Here is a 23820-nt window from a genome sequence, read left to right as displayed (position 1 = left end):
GCTGATGAGTACTTTAAGTTTGCGCAATGGCCACTGAATTTGGGACATGGTGAATACTTTTGAGCACCATTGAAATATCCAGTAAGTCAGGTAGTGCTGTACTGTATGATTGATTATATGTAGGCATGTATTAATATTTTAGCATCAGACATCCAGACAGCAGAGCAACATTAGCAAATATTTTGGCAAAGTTTTCCTTTTACAAAAAGAATGAAGCAAATTAGTGAATAGCTGGATTAATACCATAGTGATACATTAGTGCAACAGACCTGAAAATCCTAGATGTTTAAACAAGCCATCTGTTATCTACAACGTTTACATCCATGTATCCAAGTATGATACGTTAATAAAAACTGATTCTGTCCAAGAGATAAAACAAAAAGGATTTTAGTGAGATACAACGGGCAAAAGTATTTGCAAACGTAAAAAAGATTCGCATAAAGGCTATGAGTTGCTTGTTTTTTTTTAATTAAATAAAGGGATACCGGTATTCGGAGGGAGATGTATACATTTAGTACAAATATAAAATACAATTCTTTGCAAAACCAGAGAGTGTTTAGGTTTGCTTCTATGACGGCTTTATTACTGTATGCACCTATGATATCTCAGTTTGTCTGCGTGATTCAAAACCCATAATACTGTACGTCGAAGAAGAGAGGTACCAACGGTCCTCTCGGGAAAATCATGAACTGGGAGCCTTGTCATAATGCTTTTTGCGCCCTCTTATGGTTTGTACTGGGCTTTATTCTTCAGACGTGTTCATTTAATTGTTCGTTGAAATTATTTAAGTGTAATGTTGTTGAAAAAACGACCGAGGTATGGAGACGTCTTTTATAGAAATGAAACGGGTCACCAAATTGACTACGGACAACTTACTAATAACTGAAATATAAATGTTAACTGTTATAAAATACATTTTTGCAACCCATCTCGACACACAAATGCCACTGATCTGTGTTTTTAATTAAATTGTAAAAACCTTAAGGTGTCTCCTTGGGTTGTCATATAACTGCAATAAAAACAATTGGTTTCATTTCATTTTCATGTTCAAAGTTTGTATTAAAAATATTCTCTCTTCCATGCATTTCACAAGATGGGAAGTGTAGTTTTCACCTGATTCTTCAGGCGTTCTGTAATGCTTTTTTACACTTGACTACAGTTACCATGATTCCCCGCGACTTGCACATGCCCATAGATTCCAGCTAGAGCTACCTTGTATCTATTGTTTTGCTGGCATTTTGGATATTCGGTCTGGTTCATTGGAATCTACTGAGAGCACCATGGCGGATGAGCAAGAGATTATGTGCAAATTAGAAAACATCAAAGAAATCAGGTAATAGATACACCCGCTAAGTAATTTCCTTTAAATGAGCGATTTTCGATTGTTCTAATTCATTGTATTTTTTTTATTTAGACACAAAAGTAGAAAGAGATTTTTTTCAAGACTGCATCTTGACGATTACACTTTTGACACAATTCTGTGTGCCAATGCAAATGATAAAAAAACATATTTAAGGACGGAATAGATGGTGTTGCATGTTTAATTATTCGAATCGTAGTTGCAATTTCTTTTATGGTCCGTTAATTATCATTGTCAGTGTGAGGCTTGAGCAGAGCAATTAAAAATAGAAATAACATCCGCTTTCAATTCTTTTATTTTTTCCCTGTGTTTAAGGAGATAAAAGTTACCATCATTGTAGCGTAACAATTTTTGTTAGCTACAACGACTGATGATGATTTTTAGAGGTTTTGAACTTCCCTGAGAAACGAATGCATATAAATCACAAAAGGATCACGACTTGATATTAATTTAAAAAATAAAGAAACGTGTTGTTTCGGTATCAAAATGACAGGCGCTCCGTAGAACGTTCTGCATGCGAAATTGTGAAAAACAATAGGACAGTTAACAGTTGCCATTGGCGACTTCCTGATGCAGTTATCTGCTCGTGAAAGAAACAATGGAGAGCGCACTTCAAGTGAAAGTAGCCCTTTCGGATGCAATCACCCGATTAGCAAAGGAATTAGCGTTTTGGAGGGTGAGAGGGGGGAATGTAATCATCAGTTATTATTATGCTCTTAGGAAATCTATATTAGTACTATATTAGTCTTCGTTTTTTAATGGAAAACATAGTGATTTTAAAGGCTTACACACATTCTAGCCTCTCCGTTTTACTTTAAATCCGTAAAATATTATATTTTTGTAATGTTTTATTCTGTCTCTAATATTCGTTCACTAAGCTTGAGGATGAGATCCTAATTCCAAGACCTGTACGTTACTAGAAATTCTAACGATGCTGTGCAAAGGTTAATAGTGACTATTTCCTTAACGTGTACTTTGCTTCGCATAACTTCGTTTATAATTTGATACAAGTAAAAATATGTTCTTTGGTAAAGGTTATGATCTTGTGCGAGTCTTTAAACACACGGAAATGAGTGCCCTTTTATATATGTTTCTCTCTGAAAATATATATTTTATTTCAGAAAGTTACTTTTACGATGCAATGCGTGATAATGGCAAGTTCTACAGTATATATTTATGTTCAGTGCAATGAGGATTTCACTCACTCCTGAACTATGATCCTCTAAATACAGACCAAGGTTTACTCACTTTTTGCAGTGAATGATGCATTTGTTGCATGAGTAACAAAGCCATAAATATTTATACGTAGTGCTGTATACTTTGCGTTTGTTTGGTATGGCAATAGTTATATGACTATGCAGAAATGAATTCCATTCCCACTTACTGTACAGTATGTTGACCCTCCTTCTGACTGGTCTCTATCCCAGCAGAGCTTCCTGTTACCTTATTGAGCCCTCAATTGAACTAATTATTTGATTAATTGGAGAACATTTTTGGTGATGTTCTTTGTTCTCACCAAAGTAAGTTTTCAAGTTACTTTGAGTTTTTTTGCAGGCACATTCAAAGTCTTACAGCTCCAGAAGTGGAGACAATTCAAAATAACTAATTAGTATGTTTTTCTTAAATTTGGGTTCGGAACTCTACTGGAGGAAAAACCTGTGGGTATCAGGATTCATAAGCACAAGTGGACTAAGAAGCCCTACTCTAAGTGAAATTGTGCTATACTATATAGAGGGCATTTCTTGTTGCGAGATTCCTTTGAAAAACTCAGTTTAGAGATATTGATTGCAAAGTAGGGTAGTACTGTACCTTACAGCTCTTGAGTCCTGAGTCTGACATCAAGATGAAGTTCCTTATGTGTTAAAATTTCTATATTTGTTAATTGCTCTCTGTGTGTTCCAGACTAGGCTTTAGTCCATTGTGACCTGCCAGATTTGTCCCACCAAGCCCTTTTATTCGGCCTGTGTGGTAGTTGTGGTGAGAGCACTTGCACAATTCAGGCCTATATGCAAGAACTTCATGCACTTGGTGATGTTCAGTACCACACACACACAGTGCTCCCTGTGGTGCCCTATATCTGTCCAGTCATGGTGCCCCTTTTTGATTATGTCATTAATCAAGTTTAACAGGGGGGTGACTTTGCACAAAAATAGTGGGAAAAACATTATAAGACCTTTACAGATACTTCCTCCAAACCCTCCGTGTTTTGGACCAATCTCAGCAACTGAACCACCATAGGACTCATTGAAAGTGTATTCATAGGGTTTTTAAAGATTTGAAAATTATAATAAGGCCCTTGTAATTATGTTGTCAACAAAAGATAACGCTTACAAAAGTCACAAGTTTCAAGAGATGCGGAGAAATGTATGTTTCTTAATAGACGTGACTGGACATATATGCTCAAGTACAATGAGGATTGTACTACATGAGTTGTACAACAGATTGTTGTTGCAAAAGAGCGAAAGCAATAATAGAAAAAGTGAAGTGTTTTGGTTTTTCTATGATTCTGCATTTTTTGTGTTTATTTCCGTGTTAATTCCCAGTACCTTAAATGCAAATGCTCATGACTTGTTTGAAATAAGAATACTATTATATGTTTATGATAATGTGCCCCTAATACAGAATGAAGACAAAATATATAATGATATTAAATTGTTAAACATATACAGTCTCTCAGCTGCTCATCTTTTTAAGTCCTTTCTATCATTTCATATTTTACAGTCAGAGCGAAATGATTTCCTTCTTTTTTTTGCTTTAGTAACACCTGAAGCATTAGATACATGTTTTGTTAAAATTATGTTAACAATAAGGAGGATCTTCAATAATACAAATCAACACATAAGCAAGACCTCAAAGCAAGTGGAGTACAAAGGGAACGGATTTTGTATAAATACAAAAATTGTATAGTACATGCATGTATATAGCTGCCATTTATGTTTGCCACTTATTAAATAATATGTCCTTACATATTTTTTGATAAACAATTGTTGTATACAGTATTGTTTTGTACAGTAGTGTTGCATACAGTACAATTGTGTTGTGTACAGTAATAACAATTATCTATAATACTGTTATTATTCAAAATATGCTAAAACACATCACATACTTAGTGGGAAATAGGTTTTGTACAATTGGCATCTAGTGAAGACACAATGATTGCTAATTGATTTTTAGAGGCATGTATTTTTATTTATAAAATAAGCACCCCAAACACAAAATACTACAAAAATATAACAATAGTGTGTATTAATTTGATGATTTATGGTATGGCCCCCTTGAAATACATTCAAATCAAATCTGAACTGTCATAGCAATTGAGTTTGACACTCCTAGAGGATAGATAACAGAAATAAGCAGATAGTGGGGGGGTCACAAATTAAATGGAATGTTTTTGTTTTTTTATTTTTGCTATTTTTATTTTAGCCATTTACTCGAGAAAATAAATTGGTTTATGGCAAAATGTGTATTGTTAGAGAACATAGTGATCTATTACATGATCTGCTCTTCCAGGAATAAAACCATCCAGATGGAAAAGATTAAGTCCCGTCTGAAGACAGAGTTCGAAGCCCTGGAGTCAGAGGAGAAGCACCTGAAGGAATACAAGCAAGAGATGGACTTGTTACTGCAAGAGAAGATGGCTCATGTGGAGGAGCTACGACTAATCCATGCCGACATCAATGTGGTGTGTAATAAAGGCAGACAAGCAATGGTGTATGTGCCCAAAGGACATGTATTCTGCAGCCTAGAGGGGTGAACATCCATTATTGAAATCAGAGCTGCAGAGATCAGAGAACAGCAGAATCTGAATTAGGCCTTTTAGCAAGTGCTTATGGTGATATTATCTTTCTTTCTTGGGCTCGTTGCTTTTGTGATAGACAAAGGGCCAGGAGAGCACTTATACCTGCTCAAGTCTTCGTCATCCTAACTAATGATGACATCACTCAAGGAAGTATTAAAATAGGATCTAGCATTCCCTGAAATTGAGGGTGACCTTGAAAGCAAACCAAGTTTGTTCAATGTGTTCTTACAATATTAGCACAGTTAACAGGCTATAGATAATGGCCTGTTGACTTTGATACTTCAAAAGGACAATCAGTAGTGGGCTTTAGGAGCTTTCTGAATGTTTAAACAGAGTGTCTGGATTTTCTCATATCACAATAAAATTGAATGTATTTCATGTCAAGTTAAAAACATTTTCTGAAGCTATTTTGATGTTAGTCATTGGTGACTCAGTTTCAGTAATACTGGATTTACAGTGAAGCTTGAAGCTTGAATCGTCAACCAAATCAAAGGGATTGTGTGGTATGGAAAGCTTTCCCAAATGGGACACTTTTTTATCTTAATACTTTTAAGTCTTTAAAAATCTCAGTCATTAAACTTGCTTTTCATATTTTTTTTAAAATCCCCTCTGTTCTAATCTAGATGGAAAACACAATCAAGCAGTCTGAAAATGACTTGAACAAGCTGCTGGAATCAACGAGGCGTCTCCACGAAGAGTACAAGCCTTTGAAAGAGCACGTAGACGCACTGAGGATGACACTAGGTCTGCAAAGGCTGCCAGACCTGTGTGAGGAGGAAGAGAAGCTCTCACTTGAGTGAGTCTGACACAGCATTCATTAGTCTGGCCTGCCAGCTCTAGTTGCACAAACCAGCCATTAATCTTCATTTCAGCACACGCATAGAAACATTTGTCAAAGCTGACAACGGACAATCGATTTTTGTGGGCAGCAGCAAGGATAAGTAGACTCAAATAAGATGTCTGAATCACAACCGGAATTTCAGTCAAATTATTAATCATAAAAAAGCTAGTGGGTGTTTTCCCCTACACTCCTACCACTTGCATTTTTTTGGACAAATAAAATCATAAAGATATCTAATATTACTAAATTAGAACTGCATCAAATATGATGTTATCACACAAAGTTGTCAATGTTCTTTAGTGGTGAACAAGAGAAAAAAGAAGGGGTTTGAGAATAGACATATTTGTTGGACAATTATTTTAAATTACCTTAAGCTGCTATTCATTCCTTCTGGTGTAAATTTATGGTGCTCATGCAACCAGACAATACACATGCGTGTTCCACCAGGTTTATGGGTTTTTTGGCGGTAGTGTTCAGGTCCCCCACTGTTTAGACAATAAAAGCCGGCCAGATGCATGTTAAGTTAAAACAGAAATGATTCTCCTTGGTTTGCTTAAGATACAATCCACATGTTCACCAGCCATGTTTCCCGGTTTCTTGGTTGATGCAGCTACTTCGAGAAACAGAAAGCTGAGTGGCAGACAGAACCACAGGAGCCCCCGATTCCTGAGTCACTGGCCGCAGCTGCTGCCGCTGCCCAGCAACTGCAGGTTGCCCGGAAACAAGATGCTCGACAGACTGCCACCTTCCGACAGCAGCCACCACCAATGAAGGTCTTTCCTGTTCCTGCCTAATAATCTGTTCAGAAGAGGTCCTTACTGCTGAAATTCTAGATATATTAAATCATTGACTTTCCAAAAAGAATAACATTCAACTTAGTGCAGTTAGGGAATTTGGCACATTAACTGATATAAAAGTATTATACGCTTATCTTGAACAAACAAAAAACATTACATGTATAGTGTAGGCCTGTAGTGTTTTTAAGACAGTTATTACCACTTCATGCAAATAATAATTATGGCTTCTGATTAAGGTATAGTCAGCTTATTCCTGTAAGATTTCCATTTTGGGGCTGAAATGCTGAATTGTGTTTTTACAGTTAAATAGGCATTTCTTGGCAAGTGCTCAGGTTTAATTAGACATCTAGCTGGCAAGACTTGATTAATTCCAGTCTTTCACTGGGAGCTTTATGAGTTGAAGCTGAACTACAACATAGGTTGTTCATTGGGGGCTGTAGCTACTAGGTGGTTTTTCTATAGAAAGATTAACTTAATATGTTGTCTTGTTATGGTTTATAACAACCTTGATTCAATTACTTAAAACATTACAAAGATACGGTAAAAATAAAAAAAGTGAGAGGATTTATAGCCTACTGGCTTCATTAAGAAATTCTGATGATGAAATTTTATTGTTAGTTTTAAAGCAAAATAGCAAAAAACTGCTGCCTAACACCTAAGTGTTTTTGCAGAAAATGCATCAATCATCAATAAAATGAGAGAAATGTGGAAGTATTCTTTTGATGCTGTCTGCTATGCAAAGTAAGAAAATATGAACTGGATGTTAAAGTACTGTACCTCTCAGATTGATAATCGTCATTAATGTGAAAAATGTAAATCAATCTAATCGCTTGGACACAAGCAAAGTAATGAGATCTCCTGATAAATATTATACGAAATTGATAAAAATAATATTCCACACTGTCTTTTGTTCAGGAACGTTTTGAGATTGGATAGGCATCGGACCCCCAAATAGTTAGTACCAAAACATTGGTTATTGACTTTCACATCTGATCAGGGCTTTGGTATTATAAAGGGGGATCTCAGTAAAGTTACAGGTACAGAGACTGTATAATAAAATAAACCTTTAGATCATACTCTCAATTAGAAAGTAATCATAATGTTGAAGTTATTACAAAGCCAGAGAGAATCCAGAATAATCTACCATTAAGGTAACAAGCTGAAAATGCATTCTACAATGGAATCAAGTATATTATAACCATAGTTTTAGTAAAATCTTGGCTACATATTTTTGTATGTATTGTTTTTCATTGGTTCTTGTTTTATTAATGAAATTAAAAGTACACATGGTCAGATGTTTCATCTCCAGAACTTAATTAGCATCCCTTTTTCTCCTATTTTGTATGATTTTTTTTGTGTTTGTTGCATTTTGTGTTGTTTAAAAAAGAATATACATTTGCTAAAATGTACGAGATATTATCATAATTCATAAATAAAAAAGGATGATAGATGATCATCATGCTATAAATGCATGGTAAGGTACAGCTCAATATTATAACTGACCATTTCCACAAGCTTTTAAGCTAAGGGTTCAATAGCACTACAATCTAAAAATATTTGATTTCTAATTTTTTTTTAGGCGTGCCTGTCTTGCCATCAGCAAATTCACCGGAATGCCCCGATCTGTCCTCTGTGCAAAGCCAAGAGCCGCTCGCGCAATCCCAAGAAGCCCAAGAGGAAGCAAGATGAATGAAGAAAGTTACACAGTTTCATACATTTCCTAACCTCAGCATCCACGTGGTAACCTGATGAGAAACCTCCCGTTTGTTTGTTTTTCTTTTGTATTTTTATATATATTTAAAAGTGGTGTAAGCACAACATTTGTTTTCAAATCAATTTTAGTGAAAAAGCTTTTTATGGTGCTAACATTGTGCATTAATAAATACATTCTGTAGCTTACACAGAGTCTCTAAGTAAACATTAATTTGCCTTCAGTATTAGTGGGAAAAAATCCAGGCTCATGTAAAAACTGTTGGGCCTAATATATATATAGTATATAACATGTAACAGAAACTTAAAAATTACAGATTGCTTCTATAAATTACTAATGTAATTGGCTGTATGCCAAAACATTTTTTGTAAGGATACCTAAATGTTAATTAGTCTGGTATATAGCACATACAGTAAGCAGTGTAAGTGTTTTATTGAAGTTAATGTTTAGTGTCAAGGATGAAGGATTCAAAATGTATCCAATAGGGAAATTAAGCCGTGTGTAAAAGAGATAATGCCTTCTGTATGAAATACTAAATATATTTTCCTGACTTAGATGCTTGAATCACTGACATCTGTCACATGTCACTGTGATCCTGGCTTATAATGTATACAGTGCAAATTCCTCTGTGGATATCCTAGGCAACCAAGGTTGCCATGCTTTGAGTCAAGGACATTTCATTTAATGGTGGTTAACTTCATTTATAATACGTGACCATGAAGCAGTCCCATGAAATACAGTTAAAGTAAAACTTTCCTTCATTTCCCTGTTTCCTTTGTGTTGTATATGAACTTTTATCTCTGTTATTTTCCTTTGTTTCAGCTAGACACGTTCATCTCTTTAAAGGAAAGGGAAGCATTTTAAAAATCCAAAGAAAGAAAATTAATGTTTAGGGTGCTCATTTTGAAGTTTGTTTTTACAGCTATATATTCTAGAGCAGGTACAGATTGCATTCATTTTTTTGAAGATGTTCTAATATTTTAGTTTGACCCACAATCAGCATTTGCAAACAGTATTCTTTTTATAGAAATTTATGGAAATGTCTGACATTTGTCCCCCCCATTACATGGAATTAGGACGTAATAGAAAGATAAGTGTACACAGTAGTACAAGTAGACAAAATATGATATCAGCTGTTTTCATTAAACTAGTGACAGAATATAATGCCTTCATTATAAATATATTGAATTCAAACACTTGGTTATGTTACATCCTTTTTTATGTGATCAATATAGCCCAAATGAATTCCTTATTAGTGCTGAGGTTTTAAACTTCCAAATGTATTAGTTCATATGAATTTTGCTTGTATCTCTTTTATGAGGTTATTTAGATGTGCTTTGTGATTAGACAGGCTTAGTTATTTTGCCTTACTTCTATCTTTAATGAAAATAGATTGGTCTGCTACTGGTAATTTTACAGCTCTAAGAACTTTTCAATAAAAAATGTAACTTCTTTTTTATGAATACAGGCACATGACAACTGATTTTGAAAGTTACATTTAACAAGAACTTCACACACCAGGACATATCATTAATGAAGCATCACTCTAACAAGTGCCAATTACTTTGGGAGGTTAAGGATCCAACAACTAATCGCCATATTTAAATATACAAATACTTATTACAATACAAGTATTACAAAGACATTATTCTTCTAATTGTTGTACAAATCATAAACCGCATAAATATTAGCTTGGTATTCGCCAGGTTTCTAAGCTGTTCCTGCACCATGTTTTTATTTTATATAACTGTACATAATGTTTCAATTTATATTCAAAAACTCATTTTGTAGTGATTTTTTTCTTTTTTTAAAGAATGTTACTCTTGTGAATTGATTTAATATGGTTTTGGCCAAACTTCCTTCAATAAATCCTTTTGTGCCAACAACATTCTAACCGTCATGTTTTATGTAAGTCCTATTATGGGCTTCTGACTTTATATTAGTTAAGCTCAACATAACATTTGGTTGATTTAATAAAAAGTGAGTGGTGTGGTATAAAAGACTCAAACTAGGAAAAGGATTTCTTGCACTTTATTGTTGTTTTTCACGTTACAAGTTTGGTTTATTTGAAACAAACCCATCAGTTACACAATTATTTCCAAACACTGTACTTAAACTGATAGATTTGATGGCTTTGATCTGATTTTTCCCTACATCAATAGCAACTACATTATTGTCTTTGCATTTAATCAATAACTACACTTCAGGGTTGAAAGGGGGGAATCAGGTTTATTTTTTAAAGAAGGTGACCTAACAAATGCAATGCAGAAAAGAATCACAATCTATTAAAATATCTTTATCAAACGATAAGGCCTGAAAGAATTTGATTCAAATATTAACTTGGCCCGACTAGTTTGAGATCAACAATGCAAATTTGGGGGGCAGCGTCTTGCTTACAAATTAAAACAATTCCTTTACACAACAACTTTTGAGTGTCTAATTTAAGACAGTTTAGCCAGCTTATTAAAGCTGACCTTCTGGGGAGTCATAAAGGTGACTGGGCTACATTTAACAATTGATCTACTAGCGATCCAAATAGATGGGCTGAATAGATTTCTCTCTATTCTCTTTTCTTCTTCATAACATTGAGATTAACCTGACATTCCAATTTAGAATCACATTTAAAGACATTTATGTTTATGTCAATGAAAAGTACACAATGGAAAAATTAAGATCTACAATGTTTTCAGCTGCAGCTGCACAAAATTAATCTTGCAGCTGCCCATAGCCATCTAATTTAACACCAAAATTAGATTTTTAATATCTGGAACACATGAAAAATCAGGCCTAGAAACTATTAATAATAAAACAACTGAAAACAAACGTGCGCTATTGAAAATACATTTTATTGAATTCACAGTGTGACATACTGCAGTTTGTTGTATGTATAATTTAATTTAAGTCAGAATCTCTGTTTTAGTTTGGGGAACTTTTTCATACAACAAACATTAAGTAATTACATTTAATACAATCTTTTTACAAAGCCAACTTTTACACCCTATATTCATTTTAAGTAACACAATGAATCCTTTAAATATAAGTAAATTCACAACAGCTAGTTTTGTGCAGCAGTCATACATTATTTGAACAGGATAAATTATTGTGTTTGAGATAACACTTGAAGAAGGTGACTGCTCAAAAAAAATGCAAAGATCTGTTGATTCCCCACCACGTTAGCAAATAATAAGCTTTAAACACAAGTCTGTTATAATATCCTTAGCATTACGGTAAAGTAGTACACTTAAAAAATATAAAGAATGCCAATGTTCAGCAATTAATTCAGGTAGCCATATGCTTTGTGCTTTGATTAACCTTCCAGTTCCCCAGACTCTATGGCATCTTGGTATGACTTACTAGCTCCTTCCTTCTCATCTGGAACGATCTTGATGAGGTCATCTATACGTAGTATGGTGATAGAAGCTTCAGTAGCGAATTTGATGCTTTTGGTTTTCACCACTGTGGGCTCAAAGACACCTGCTTGCTTGTTGTCTCTTGGTTTGCCATTAACAAGGTCTAGACCAATCCTGCAAAAAAAATACAAGATTCATTTCTGGTTTGGAGCCACCCATTTCAATAATTAAGTATTTAAAAAAATAATATGATAGGAAAAAAGTTAGTGAAGATAATACAATATAAATCACAAACACAAGAGTATAATACATCAATGCTGGATCTGTCATTTGTAAAGAGTAGAACTTTTATGATGTCTGGTATTGAAAAAACAAATTGTCAAGAAACACCTACCATTTGAAATGCTTGCGATCAGGATTGATCTGGGCCTGGTTGTGGAAGGCTCTGAGCTTGGCCACTAGGTCAATGGAGTCCTGGGCTGCATTCACCGCCAGGACCTTTGGAATGATGAGCATTGAGTGGGCAAACTCTGCTATAGCCAGCTGCTCCCTGGAGCCCTTCACGATAAAAAAAAGATATCTGCATTCAATTATCCATTTAAAAATAAAACTATGTTCCTGTAAAAGCTGGACATGACTACATCACAGAATAGGCAATACTGTTTACAGAAATGTCAACGGAACTTGGTGTCATTTTGTGATCTTGCCACTATTTTAACTTATGGAATTCATAATCAGTGTGTATTCTGTGTTAACAGTAACCAATCTCTATAAAACAAATAAAGACCATAGTGGTTGCGAAGTTTTCCAGGTAGATGCTGAGTGCCGTTTCCACGGCACCCCCTCCTGCCACCAATGATTTGGACTCTAGGACTCTCTTCACCACACACAGGGCATCGTGAACGGAGCGCTCCATCTCGTCACACATGAAGTCATTGGCTCCCCTTAGAATCAAGGAGGCAGCTGTCCGAGCTTTTGTACTGGAATTAGAAATGCAATTAACTTTCATCACAGAGGAATAGGGAAATTTCTAAACCTAAGTGTCCTTAATTGCTACTGGGATCCTTCATAATAAGTCAATCACAAAATGGCTGCTTTTGTTCTCCATGCATTATGGACCTGAATGGCCAACCATCCTTCTCATTCTTCCCATGATACCCACCATTTCCCCATCACTGGTAAATACAGAAGTGTGATATCGATAGTTTTATACCTTTTAAGCAGATTTGTCATACTAATTTAGAATTTGTATTAAAGTTACAAAAATAATGTTGTTTTATGACTTATGACCTCATTTCATTTTTACATGACAATTTAGACCCCAGTTTTCCTGAAGTTTCTGGAAGGACTAAGGTAAGTAAATTATTTCAAACGTCATTTGAGTTTTAAACATCATGTTACTTTGGATCAACCCAGTCACCAGTACCTGGCATACACAACTGTACAAATATTTTAGTGTCTGTGTTATCTAGACTTACTTCTTGATGAGAATGAGCTCATCATCACAGATCCACTCTTGTATCACTTCTTCTGCCTGACCCAGCAGGGAGGAATCAAAGGTTTCCTCTCCTTCCAGGTTCACCAGAGTAGGGCACACAGAGGCTGGAGGCAACCACGGAAAATACAAGCTAAAAACTCAGTACTTATGCTGAACAACAGTCAGACTGTGAGTGATGAGGTCTGGGCAGATTACTTTAGCAGATACCTTTTATTTTTAAACGAGAATGCTCTACTGCTGAATTTAAATACTGAAGCAAAAATAATCTGATTGTTCCTAACTTGGCACCAAGGCTGCTGTCTTACTTACCGATAATTAGGCACATCTTCAAGGAGTACAAAGAGCTTTGTAACTGCGGCCCAAAACTCAAAAAGGCGAAATCAACAGGTAATTGAATTCATATGGAATGACCCTATTTCTACATAAAGAGAAAAGCACACTTTTCAAATCAATAAGTTAAGATGTGAAAAAGGTTAAGAGGGAGAAATTGTTTAAAGTACCGCCAGTGGCCTTTGCAATTCTCCTCAGGTCTTGCTTCAGAACTCTTCTTACTGCCATGGCACCCACTTCCACAAAGTACTTGAGACAGATGTCATCAATCCCCCCTGTGGTGAGGATCACGTTAGCCCCCGCCGCCAGGATTTTCTGAATTCGTTCTTTTGTGATATCAATTTCCCTGTGCGACAAGAAACAGGAGTTACCACACAGTCTACTTTCTGCACAGATGTATACTGATGTTCTTCTAGCATCAAGACTCACATTGTTCTGAATGTGCTGAAAACAAGGAGAAGTGTATTTTAAGTTCTCAGAATGTGCTGTGCACAACATCGTAGACATCGCAGATCAAAGAGATTTGAGAAAAGGTTTCCTGAATTTTCGTGCACCTAACCATACGTTTTTTTCTTGCACACAATAAGCAACATTTTACCAATCACTGCTGTACCTTTGGCGAATTTGCTGAAGCTTCTCTGGGTCAGAAATGACAACATGTACTCCCAGTTTCATCTTGGTTTTCTGCAGACTGAAGTCCAGACATGCGATCTTTGCACCAGTAATTTTCTTCGGCATTGCTTTGGGAAAAAAAAATGATTTTACGTTTTTTTTGGTGACAATCTGCTGTGGATGTCTTCCAGATTACTGTACTTCATCAAATTTTAGTGACTCTACTTGAGTTTAGGGAATAGTAAATCCACAATTAAACTAAGGACAGTTATTACATCTTACTTAATAAAGTTATTCATTTGCTTAGAAGATATCTATATCTGGGAGAGTTGGATAGGGAATAATGTACAACAAAAAAATATATTAAGTATAAAACAATCATGCAGAGTAAGGTTAAAATTAATTAATACAATGACAATAAGTCTAGCTCAAACTGAAAGAGCTCCACACAAACAAAATGAAATAAGTAGAATTTGGATGCATTTAACAACACACTGCTTAATTGCTGGCACAGTGTGCTACCCCCGGCAATATTTCAAGGATTTTGTCACTTCAGATTGGGTAATCATCAAGAATGTCTGAGATACTCATTCTTTAAGAGGGCTGACCTTTTACAGGCCATGTGTAGCCTCAAGCTTTTCAATTTGATACATAAGGATAGATAAGAAAAGTGAACAGAATATACAAACACAACATATTTTCCAATATTTTATAACACAGTAATGTTAAGATAAATTTTGAAACTGAATTTGTATTTTCAAAAATACTCCTGCATTTTGAAGCAATATTATTGCGAGAAAAAAAAACAATCAAGAGCCTGACATAAATTAGCTAATATCCATTTAATACATAAAAAATAAACCTTAAAACTAAAGTACTTCAAAAGTACACATCAAACACCACACTTTATGAGTATAAGATGTGGAACATATCCAGAGTTTTTTTCAGCCTTCTTTAAGAAAACTTGTATGACCTCCCAGGCAAACTAATTCCCAATATAATCATGAAACACTAGATTCCATCTGCTACCCACCTGGCCCTTTAAAGCATATAATACTTTATCTGACTCCTGTACCACATACATGAAATAGACAAGTTTAGAAATAATATGTTTCACAAATGTGATATTTAACTTGCAGAGTTGTACATTAATACATTCTTAAAACTGCTTAAGTAGGAAAAAAACACGTAGCACCAGATGATAAAAAGTTGGCCTCTTCGTATATATTTAAAGGGTTACTGATATCAAAAGCTAAATTTCACAGGCCTTTTATGGCCCTTTTAGTGAATTAAATAAAACAGACCAACATTTTAATAAGAACATTAAAAACACATATTAAGCACAAACAAATGCTCAAGGTAAAACAAAAAAGTCCTTAGGAAACATTTTTAAAAATATTAAATTATAATACCTTGTGAAGCCACAGTGCAGTTAATGGCATAGCCATTGACCAGCATGCTCTCCCTCTGGCTTTGACCGTGGGCTTTAAGCACATTAACTGAATTAATGGGGTAGTGATATTGGCCTTTACCATCGGCAAATTTCACAGCCATGACTGCATCCACTACCATATTGGCAAAGAAATCGGCATCAGTGAAAACTGTAGTCAAGGAAAACGCTGGAATAAACAGTGTGCTTTTCAAAATGGCAAAATCCATAAAGAATAACAAAACTTTTAAAAAGTATTTTTTGTTGTGGATATAACATTGGAAAATTCTACTAGTTTTGTCTGCATGAAATCTACATCACTGTGTCCAAGTAAATGAAAGAACAGCCATTATCACCCATTTCTGAATTAGGGTGGTAACGTGCAGTATTAGTTAAGGCTTAGAAGGCACGCCACTGCTGTACCCTAGACCAAGGTATCCAGCAAACCCAGTTGTTGTACAAAAATCACTTCAATTTTAATAACTGTTTATCCAATTCAGGGTCATGGTGGCAGGTAGTCTATCCAAGGAAACTCATCTTTCACAGGACCAGCTGTAGTAAGATACAGTAAGATGCAAAATAAACAGAATATATAAAAGGTAATATCTATAAGTTACATAAAACACAAAGACGTTAAAAATAAATTGAGGGAGCTTCTTTGAAGAAAACATACTTCTGATGTACTTCAAGCAGAATGTTATTTCAGAGTTGAAGTTACTGATCTAAAAATTGCGAGAACAATTTTTTCCAATGTACAGTACTTTTCAAATCAGTGCTTTACTGCTATAAAATATAAAGAGACTTGGCTTTACATTGTAGATTTTGGGGAAGAAATATCTTGTTGGCATACAATTCTGACTGATTAACAGATACATATTTCAGTAGGACATGGATGGGGAAGTCTGGAATAAGCTTCCAAGCTTTACTGTAAAAAATGATACCCTGGCTTCATTCAAGAAATGGGTAGGTGAAATTATTGGATAGATCAGCAACAAGCAAACAAACAAACTAGACAGGCTGAATTGGTCCTGCTTGATTGCAATGTTTCCTACATTAATTTGTCTACATTTTCTCTTCAGTGTCTGGAAGTGGGCTATAGGTATTTCACTGAGCAATATGTAGTAAATTACACATGTGTTAAATCATTAAGCAAAAAACTGTGCCAGGGGAATGATTTTATCTTGTGAAACAACAAATTAATAATTGAATTTGACCTTATGTATTGAGATCGCAACTAAACCAAAAGAACTGTGCTTCACCGTTTTGTGTAACAAGTTTATGTATTACAGTTTCAAAGGATATTTTCCAATAATTTTTGAAGAAATTGATGACTTGGCTGCATTCACCAGACATTCTCGTCCCAGCTCATCTGTATTGATCGTCAGGTTTTCGTTGATAAATCTGACAGCTTCTCTAAAAAAGAAAAAAAGATCAGCGACTAATAGAACCCACAAGGATTAATGCTTTGATTCAGACCAGATATGTACCGTTGAGATTGTCCAAAGACACTGTTATAAAACAGCTAAACAATGAATTACTCATCGCAGGTCAGACAGAAAGCAAATCACCTTAATTGTATGTTATTATCACTGTGTACAGTCTTAAAGTCGCATTTAATGATTTGGCTAGGATACCAACTAGCTGGCTTTAGTGATTTATCTGTAATCCTCTCATCATCTCAGTGACTATATCTGCCTTATCAATAGGATCCACTTGTGCCCCAGCACAATAATGAAAAAGTATCTCATCTTACTTATCAAATGCTACAGAGTTCATAAACGAAAGAAAACCAACTACATTTCAGTCGGTTTTATTTTAAAATACAAAACACCTTGCAGATCTGTTGAATTTTGTTTTGTCCATAGCTCTGAAAGAAAATGACATAACAAAACACTTTCTTTTGGCCCATGCTGTAATTACATCACTTTCAAATTAAGCAAGAGTCCGTCAACTTTATTTCACACTATGCAACATTTAGGGCCACAACAATCCGAGTTGAACTCAAGTAGCAGGCACCTGTAATGCACTGGGTTCAGTCCGTTTCTTAATCAAACTTTTTTCTACCTTATTGTTCTGCACTGAGACAATAATGTGAAGTTGAAAAGTTTTTTTTTCAGTCAGTCAAGAAGTACTCTAGGAATAATGAGGTGCTGATCATGGTTGGGATGTTTTCAATTTACTCTCCTAGGACCGATAAAGAAATCTTATATTCTGACCAACATGCCTGGTGCTTTTCAGACAATGCTCTATTTTATACTGCAGTGCCACTTGATGAATGAATGTTCAATTGTGGTGATGATTCATAACACTACCTTAACTCTGACAGCCCCAGACATCTTACAGAATTCTAATTAGAAAGTCTTAATGCTTCAGACACAGTCCTGTTCATTCTGTTGATCAGGAGACCACAGAATCCTACTACATATAAATAACTGCAAGAGCTTTACACATCAATGATTTCTCTCTGTGAATACAAAATAAAGGGGTGAGACCAATCTGTCTTACCACCTGGGGCCTGAATAAAAACCAAAAGCTTTCGAGCTTCGCATCAAAAAACAATGAGAAAACAATTCCAAGGAGAGCAGAAGAAAAATGTCAATTGTATCTCATTCAATCTATGATGTAATACTGTTCTGGAATGTAATAATGTAATATTTTGTATTGGTTTCAGAGCTGTTGGTCTATCAAACTAGGGACCCTAGTAGGATAAGAATGCAGGCAGTTGTATGAAATGTTCAATAGTGATAGCTGTAACCACTTAAATATGAACATATACATGTTATCTATACTACACACTATGTGACACAACATCAGGAAAAGTTAAGAAAAGTGTCCGAGTGTCCAACAACAACAACAACGAAAATAATACTCCAGCCCTACTGAGTTAGGAACAAAAAAAGGAAAATAAAATCTGACATTCAGCTACTAAAAACCAAATACCAAATTTGATGAGAGTAAATAAATGCATTAAACCTTGAAAAATAAATGCACAGTACCTTCAGTTTTGTATTAAAAGATCAGCTTCTGTGCTGCATTCATCATAAGTCAACTTACATTAATGCTACCTGTTTCAAGACGTGCCTGACTCTTGCTATGAGCAAAATAACATAGTAAATGATACAAACAAAAAGAGGCCATAAACCCAACTTGTTCACTTTGTTTCTGTTAAGTAATTAATCCAAACGGTTTGTCCAAACCCTTCTTGACTGATTATAGCTGGGTAGTTTCTTCCAGATTTCCACAGCCTTTTATATAAATAAGTGTCAGTTATGCCAACTGCATGTCAATTTGTTGCACACCAAATTTGCACCTTCTTTAAAAAAGGAAGAAAAATTGTATGAAAGTAAGAAACTAAATTCTTTTTCAATACTTTATTATTTTTTGTATTGGGAAAAACAGGTATAAAAGGTTGCATGTTATTAAATATTTTATAAACTTGGTCCAATTTGTTTTGTACACAGTATTTTTGTATGATCATTTTAAACGCAATGCAGTTATTGGTTTTGAAAGAATTAAAAATAGACAAACATATGCCTAACCAGGTCCATAAATAAGCTAACCAATATTTTGTCAAGGCCTTTTTAGCATTTTGTTTAAATCTAGATTCTTACTTGCAAGCCAAGCGATAACCGCTGATGACACTGGTAGGGTGGATTTTCTGAGAAACTAGCTCTTCTGCGTTCTTCAGTAGCTCAGCTGCCAGTATTACCTGAAAAAAACAAAGTATAAGCTCTAAAAATACACTAATTTAGAATGATTTCTCTTAATGTTAGATAACTGCAGTGGAACCCAGTACAAAAATCTATATTGCAAGCATGAGTCACCATTTAAGCTAATAACACCTCCCATAGAGATCAATTTATTTATATATAGCAAAAGGTATATCTATTAATATGACGGTGGTAACGTTTACTAAACGTTTTCAGACAACAGGTCTTACCATAACAGTAACATATCGAATCTGATATAGGAGAAAAGGGCCAAACGTCTGAAACCAACCCTTTGCTGCCTGCTACACTTCACATAAGAAGCAAATGTTTGGTTAAGTGTCCACAAGATTTACTGGATGGCTGCTTAGGATTGTTAGGCAGTTGGTCAGCACCAGGAATACTTACAGATGCAGGAATCTCTGCTGGACAGCCATGTGTTAAAACAACTAGGAACTACAAACCAAATAGGTACAAGGTAAAAAAAAATTAACAAAATTACAAATCAGCGTATAAGATGAAAGACCACCTACAACTGAAGTTGTTCCATCCCCAACCTCCTTGTCTTGTAATTGGGCCAGTTCGCACAGAACCTTGGCAGCAGGATGTTCAACTTCAATCATCTTCAGGATTGTGGCCCCGTCATTTGTAATCGTTATATCCTTGAATTGGAACCAAAAATTTCACATTTCACAAAGTATAAATGCCCAATTCAAAAGCCTTGTTTAACATTAAAAAGCGTTACGAACAAAATTTCCATCTTATATATAATAATATATAGGTAAACAAAAGTGAAAAGAAAGTTTTAAAACAGGTAGCAAATATTATTATGTCAACACAAATGTTAATAAATCAAGTGATAAAATAGGCAAAAGCTAGTCCTGGAAAATTTAGTCACTTTGTGTTTTTTTGTTTTGTTTGCTGTGATCAAGGTTGGAAAAAAGAGTCGATAGTACAAGCTTTTAAATGTTCAGGGACTATAGCTAATAATTTGTTGGAGAATTCGTGTTGATTTCCTGAAAATTCCAATAGGCAAATTAACCGTTATTTATGTTAAAACATAAATAAAATAAAATTAGCTAACATTCTTGAAAATTACTTTAGTGACATTATGAATAGGCATGTGTAAAAGACTTTAATCCAGACTTACTCCAATGTCATCAACTAACATCTTGTCAAGACCAACTGGTCCCAAGGAACTCTTCACAATGTTGGCTATAGATGCTGCAGCCATAACTATGTTAAGAGAAAATACTTGTTAAAAAACTCGAATTATGCAACGTTTTATCCACTAAAAGGTTAAGCACGTTTCTTACAAAAAAGTAAAACATTCTCTGGTTGTATATGCAACAGATATCATAGCGCATGACTGTATAATATCAAAATATTGAACTCGGAGGAAAAATAAAGGGCAATAATTCAATGTTTGCGCAGATTCTACTAAGACTTCTGTATGACGCCACACAGACACCCCAGCAAACAGCTGTTCGTAAACATAACCAAGGGCGGCCTCTTTAGCTGCGGCTATAAACAATAACGTGACAGATCAACAGATGCCAATATTAAATTATTTCAACCGTATTATTTTTTGTTATACACTTCAGCCAGAAACCAGCCGACATAATTTCTACTCTCAGAGGGTACCAAAAAAGTTGCTGCGAAGAACCTTTTCTGGTCACATGACACTACAACCCATATACTGCGGATTTTCATGCTCCAGTTTCTGATCAATTAATAACTCAAAATTTATTTTGTGATATGTACAAAAGGCAATTTATATGCAATGATAATCTTCTGTTCTATTTTCACTCTTCACCTGCACATTTTAAATACCACAGACGTACGCACCTCAATTTGAGTAGTATCCTAAAATATGTATAAAATACATCACTAGATGCACCACGGAGCATATAACTCTAAATGTCACTTGAGAATTTCCAAAACCACGCAAAGGACATGGAACAGTATTTGCAATAACATGCATTCAGTATTTCGCATTAAAGTATATCTACCATTTTGTGTCCGCACCCATGCTCCAGTAGATCTCTGGCCTCTGACACTAAGCAGCCCTGAATCGAATTGTGACATTTTGGGAAAGAAATATTTTAAAACAATCCCATATAGCTCTCCCTACGCATATACTACTGAACTTCAGATGGACAACCAGCCAACAAATTACCGCATTTCCCTGCCCCCCAACAAATAAGAGTCGTGATTGACAGCGGTTCTGACCAATTATAGTTCAAAGGCAATCTTGGAAATTTACGCCATTGCGGCTCTTCTAACAAAGGCGGTCGCCTCAGTTATGAATACAGCTGGTGAGCCAAAATGGAAAACAATATGTTACAGTTTCCTCTGAATGATGCGCACGAAAATATTAACAGGTGACGTATAAGGTTTAAAGGCTAGTTTATTTTGAACATATATTTGGAGAGTATTCTACCATTCAAATCATAATGCATTGTATTTGTACGGTGTTTTTCCTCCACAGTAAAATTAATTTATATTTTAAATTCATACCCTTTTTGGCAGTCCTTTTTTGAAAATGCCTTGCAAACGTCGTGGTAAATTTTTATAACCTGAATAGTGTTTATTTTTACTATGATGTCTACGATCATGTGTTGCTTCCTAGTTATCGAAGTTCTGGAACTATGCAAAAGCGGCACTACCGAATATTCATATCATGGTGGTGCTGTTGTACAAACCACAGACACCCCGTCGGTTCTCTAAGGATGGGAATAATGTATACCAAGTAAAACGTAACACGGTTTCCCAATTAAGCGTCTTGAAGCCTTACTGCAAATTCAGATCACTTGTACAGTAGTTTGAAATAAACATACATCTTGGGTAATTAACCTTTGGTTTAAATAAAGGTGTTTTTCGGAACGTTGAATTTTGAAAACGGTCATGCCTCAAGAGAAGATTAAAACGACGTTTCTATGCCTCATGAGCACTGCGCGATTGTGAGTGAATACGTTTAATTTATTCTAATATCTAAAACTGTTTTTTGCAGTTTACTTTGGATAATATTAATCTCTACAATACTTTAGTGATTAGGTCTGTTTTATAAACCACACTATAGACTGAACACTAAGGGGCGCTTCACTCCACTACTTCTCAAAAAATCAGAATTAAAAGCAAAAACAACATACTGCCGAGATTTAACTCTTAATATTAAGAGTACAAAAGCAGCACGAAAAAGATGTATGATTCTGTCAGATGTTTACATTTTAATTATTGCTACAATATTATAGTGGTGAGATGGTTAGCATTGATCAGTTCTCTGAATCCAACACCATGACGTAATTTATATTTTGACAAAGCATCGAGGAATCCATGCTTTTTTGTTTAATTTGGAAAAGGTATTATTTGAGGAAGAAATTAATGTGTAATAAATGTGACAAAAATGTTTATGTAAAATCATATATCGAATGATATCTTATTTTAAATAAAATTGTGATTGTGCTGTAACCAGTTTCTAAACCTTTTAATATTTTGAACCCAACCATAAATTACCAGGAAAACTAATTATCTACTGCGGGGTGCCAATATACTGAAGTGTTTTGGTATTACCTCAGTGGGCCAAAGATAAATAACGTTTGCTGTAATGGAGATCAAGCTTGGCTCAATGCGGAGAACAGAGCCTGTAATATAACACTGAATGTAATTGAAGTGTTGAGCGTTGCTACTGCTGAAACTATGTGAACACATTTTAAATTGGTATCTGTGTGGAGAAGAGGTGGAGGTAATAAATAAATCCTAAAAATTGCCTGCTGTCTATTAGGTTTTTGGAGTTGTACAGAAGTCACTGGAAGGAAGATCCTCTAACTATCTGAGTGAACTGATTCTGATCTCAGCCTCTTAATGGCCTGCAGCTAGCAAGTGTATTGGGTTGTTTGGTACTATACAGAGTAGCTCCCTGTTATTTTCTCATATCTTCTATTACATTTCATTTAGGGATTTTTTAAAAGATTTATTTTTTCATTTGGAGGGGGTTTTGATTAGTTTGAAAATTCTGTCTATACCTCAAAGACTGATGCAGGCTTGTTTAAAGTTTTCATGTTTTCAGAGAAATGTTCTGAATGGGAGAAAAAAGACTGCTGCTAATAAAGATGAAGTCAAGCACACAAATATGACATGTAAAGTAATAATACTTAACATTAGTAATTTATGTTTCTTTGCTAACGGTCATGTGCAAGGTAACGTACTGCTTCCATTCTTTATAATAATATCACATAACATCTCTGATCTGAGACATGGATCACTATATAATATATAAATTAAATTTGTTTTATTTAATTGACTGCAGAATGAATCCACCACATTACTGCTAGAGGGTTTAAGGTAAGTAAGCATTTGCAGCATTGCAATGAATATCATTAAATG

The 23820-nt window shown here is 35.0% G+C and overlaps 2 protein-coding genes and 1 long non-coding RNA gene across 4 annotated transcripts in view; 2 read left to right on the top strand and 1 right to left on the bottom strand.

Annotated features, from left to right (window-relative positions):
- Nucleotides 1-1193: 1193 nt before the first annotated feature.
- zc4h2 (zinc finger, C4H2 domain containing) lies at nt 1194-10396 on the top strand. Of its 2 annotated transcripts, none has more exons than XM_006632760.3 (5): nt 1194-1333; nt 4871-5042; nt 5783-5955; nt 6611-6773; nt 8377-10396. In XM_006632760.3, the coding sequence occupies exons 1-5, from the start codon at nt 1281-1283 to the stop codon at nt 8488-8490; spliced, it is 675 nt and encodes a 224-aa protein (XP_006632823.1). In that variant the 5' UTR covers nt 1194-1280; the 3' UTR covers nt 8491-10396. The 2 variants fall into 2 exon arrangements, with proteins under 2 accessions (XP_006632823.1, XP_015206914.1); XM_015351428.2 differs by lacking the exon at nt 1194-1333 and adding an exon at nt 1954-2036.
- Nucleotides 10397-10524: 128 nt separating this feature from the next.
- Nucleotides 10525-21637, bottom strand: LOC102686141 (T-complex protein 1 subunit alpha-like). Its single transcript, XM_006632759.3, has 12 exons — nt 21447-21637; nt 20585-20670; nt 19968-20096; nt 19339-19436; nt 17030-17140; nt 15711-15892; nt 14300-14426; nt 13857-14032; nt 13337-13460; nt 12646-12838; nt 12253-12416; nt 10525-12032 (listed from the first exon to the last, which is right to left on the bottom strand). Exons 1-12 carry the CDS (start codon nt 21520-21522, stop codon nt 11816-11818), a joined length of 1683 nt encoding a protein of 560 aa, XP_006632822.2. The 5' UTR covers nt 21523-21637; the 3' UTR covers nt 10525-11815.
- Nucleotides 21638-22037: 400 nt separating this feature from the next.
- Nucleotides 22038-23820, top strand: part of LOC107077853 (uncharacterized) — a 71263-nt gene continuing 69480 nt past the window's right edge. The window contains exon 1 of the long non-coding RNA XR_011190259.1: nt 22038-22397. This is a non-coding gene — a long non-coding RNA (uncharacterized lncRNA). The remainder of the gene's footprint in view (nt 22398-23820) is intronic.

The sequence above is a fragment of the Lepisosteus oculatus genome, chromosome 8 (genome assembly GCF_040954835.1).
Source record: "Lepisosteus oculatus isolate fLepOcu1 chromosome 8, fLepOcu1.hap2, whole genome shotgun sequence".
Lineage (NCBI taxonomy): Eukaryota > Metazoa > Chordata > Actinopteri > Semionotiformes > Lepisosteidae > Lepisosteus > Lepisosteus oculatus.
Note: the sequence above shows the minus strand (reverse complement) of the source record. Positions and strands in the feature narration are given on the sequence as shown.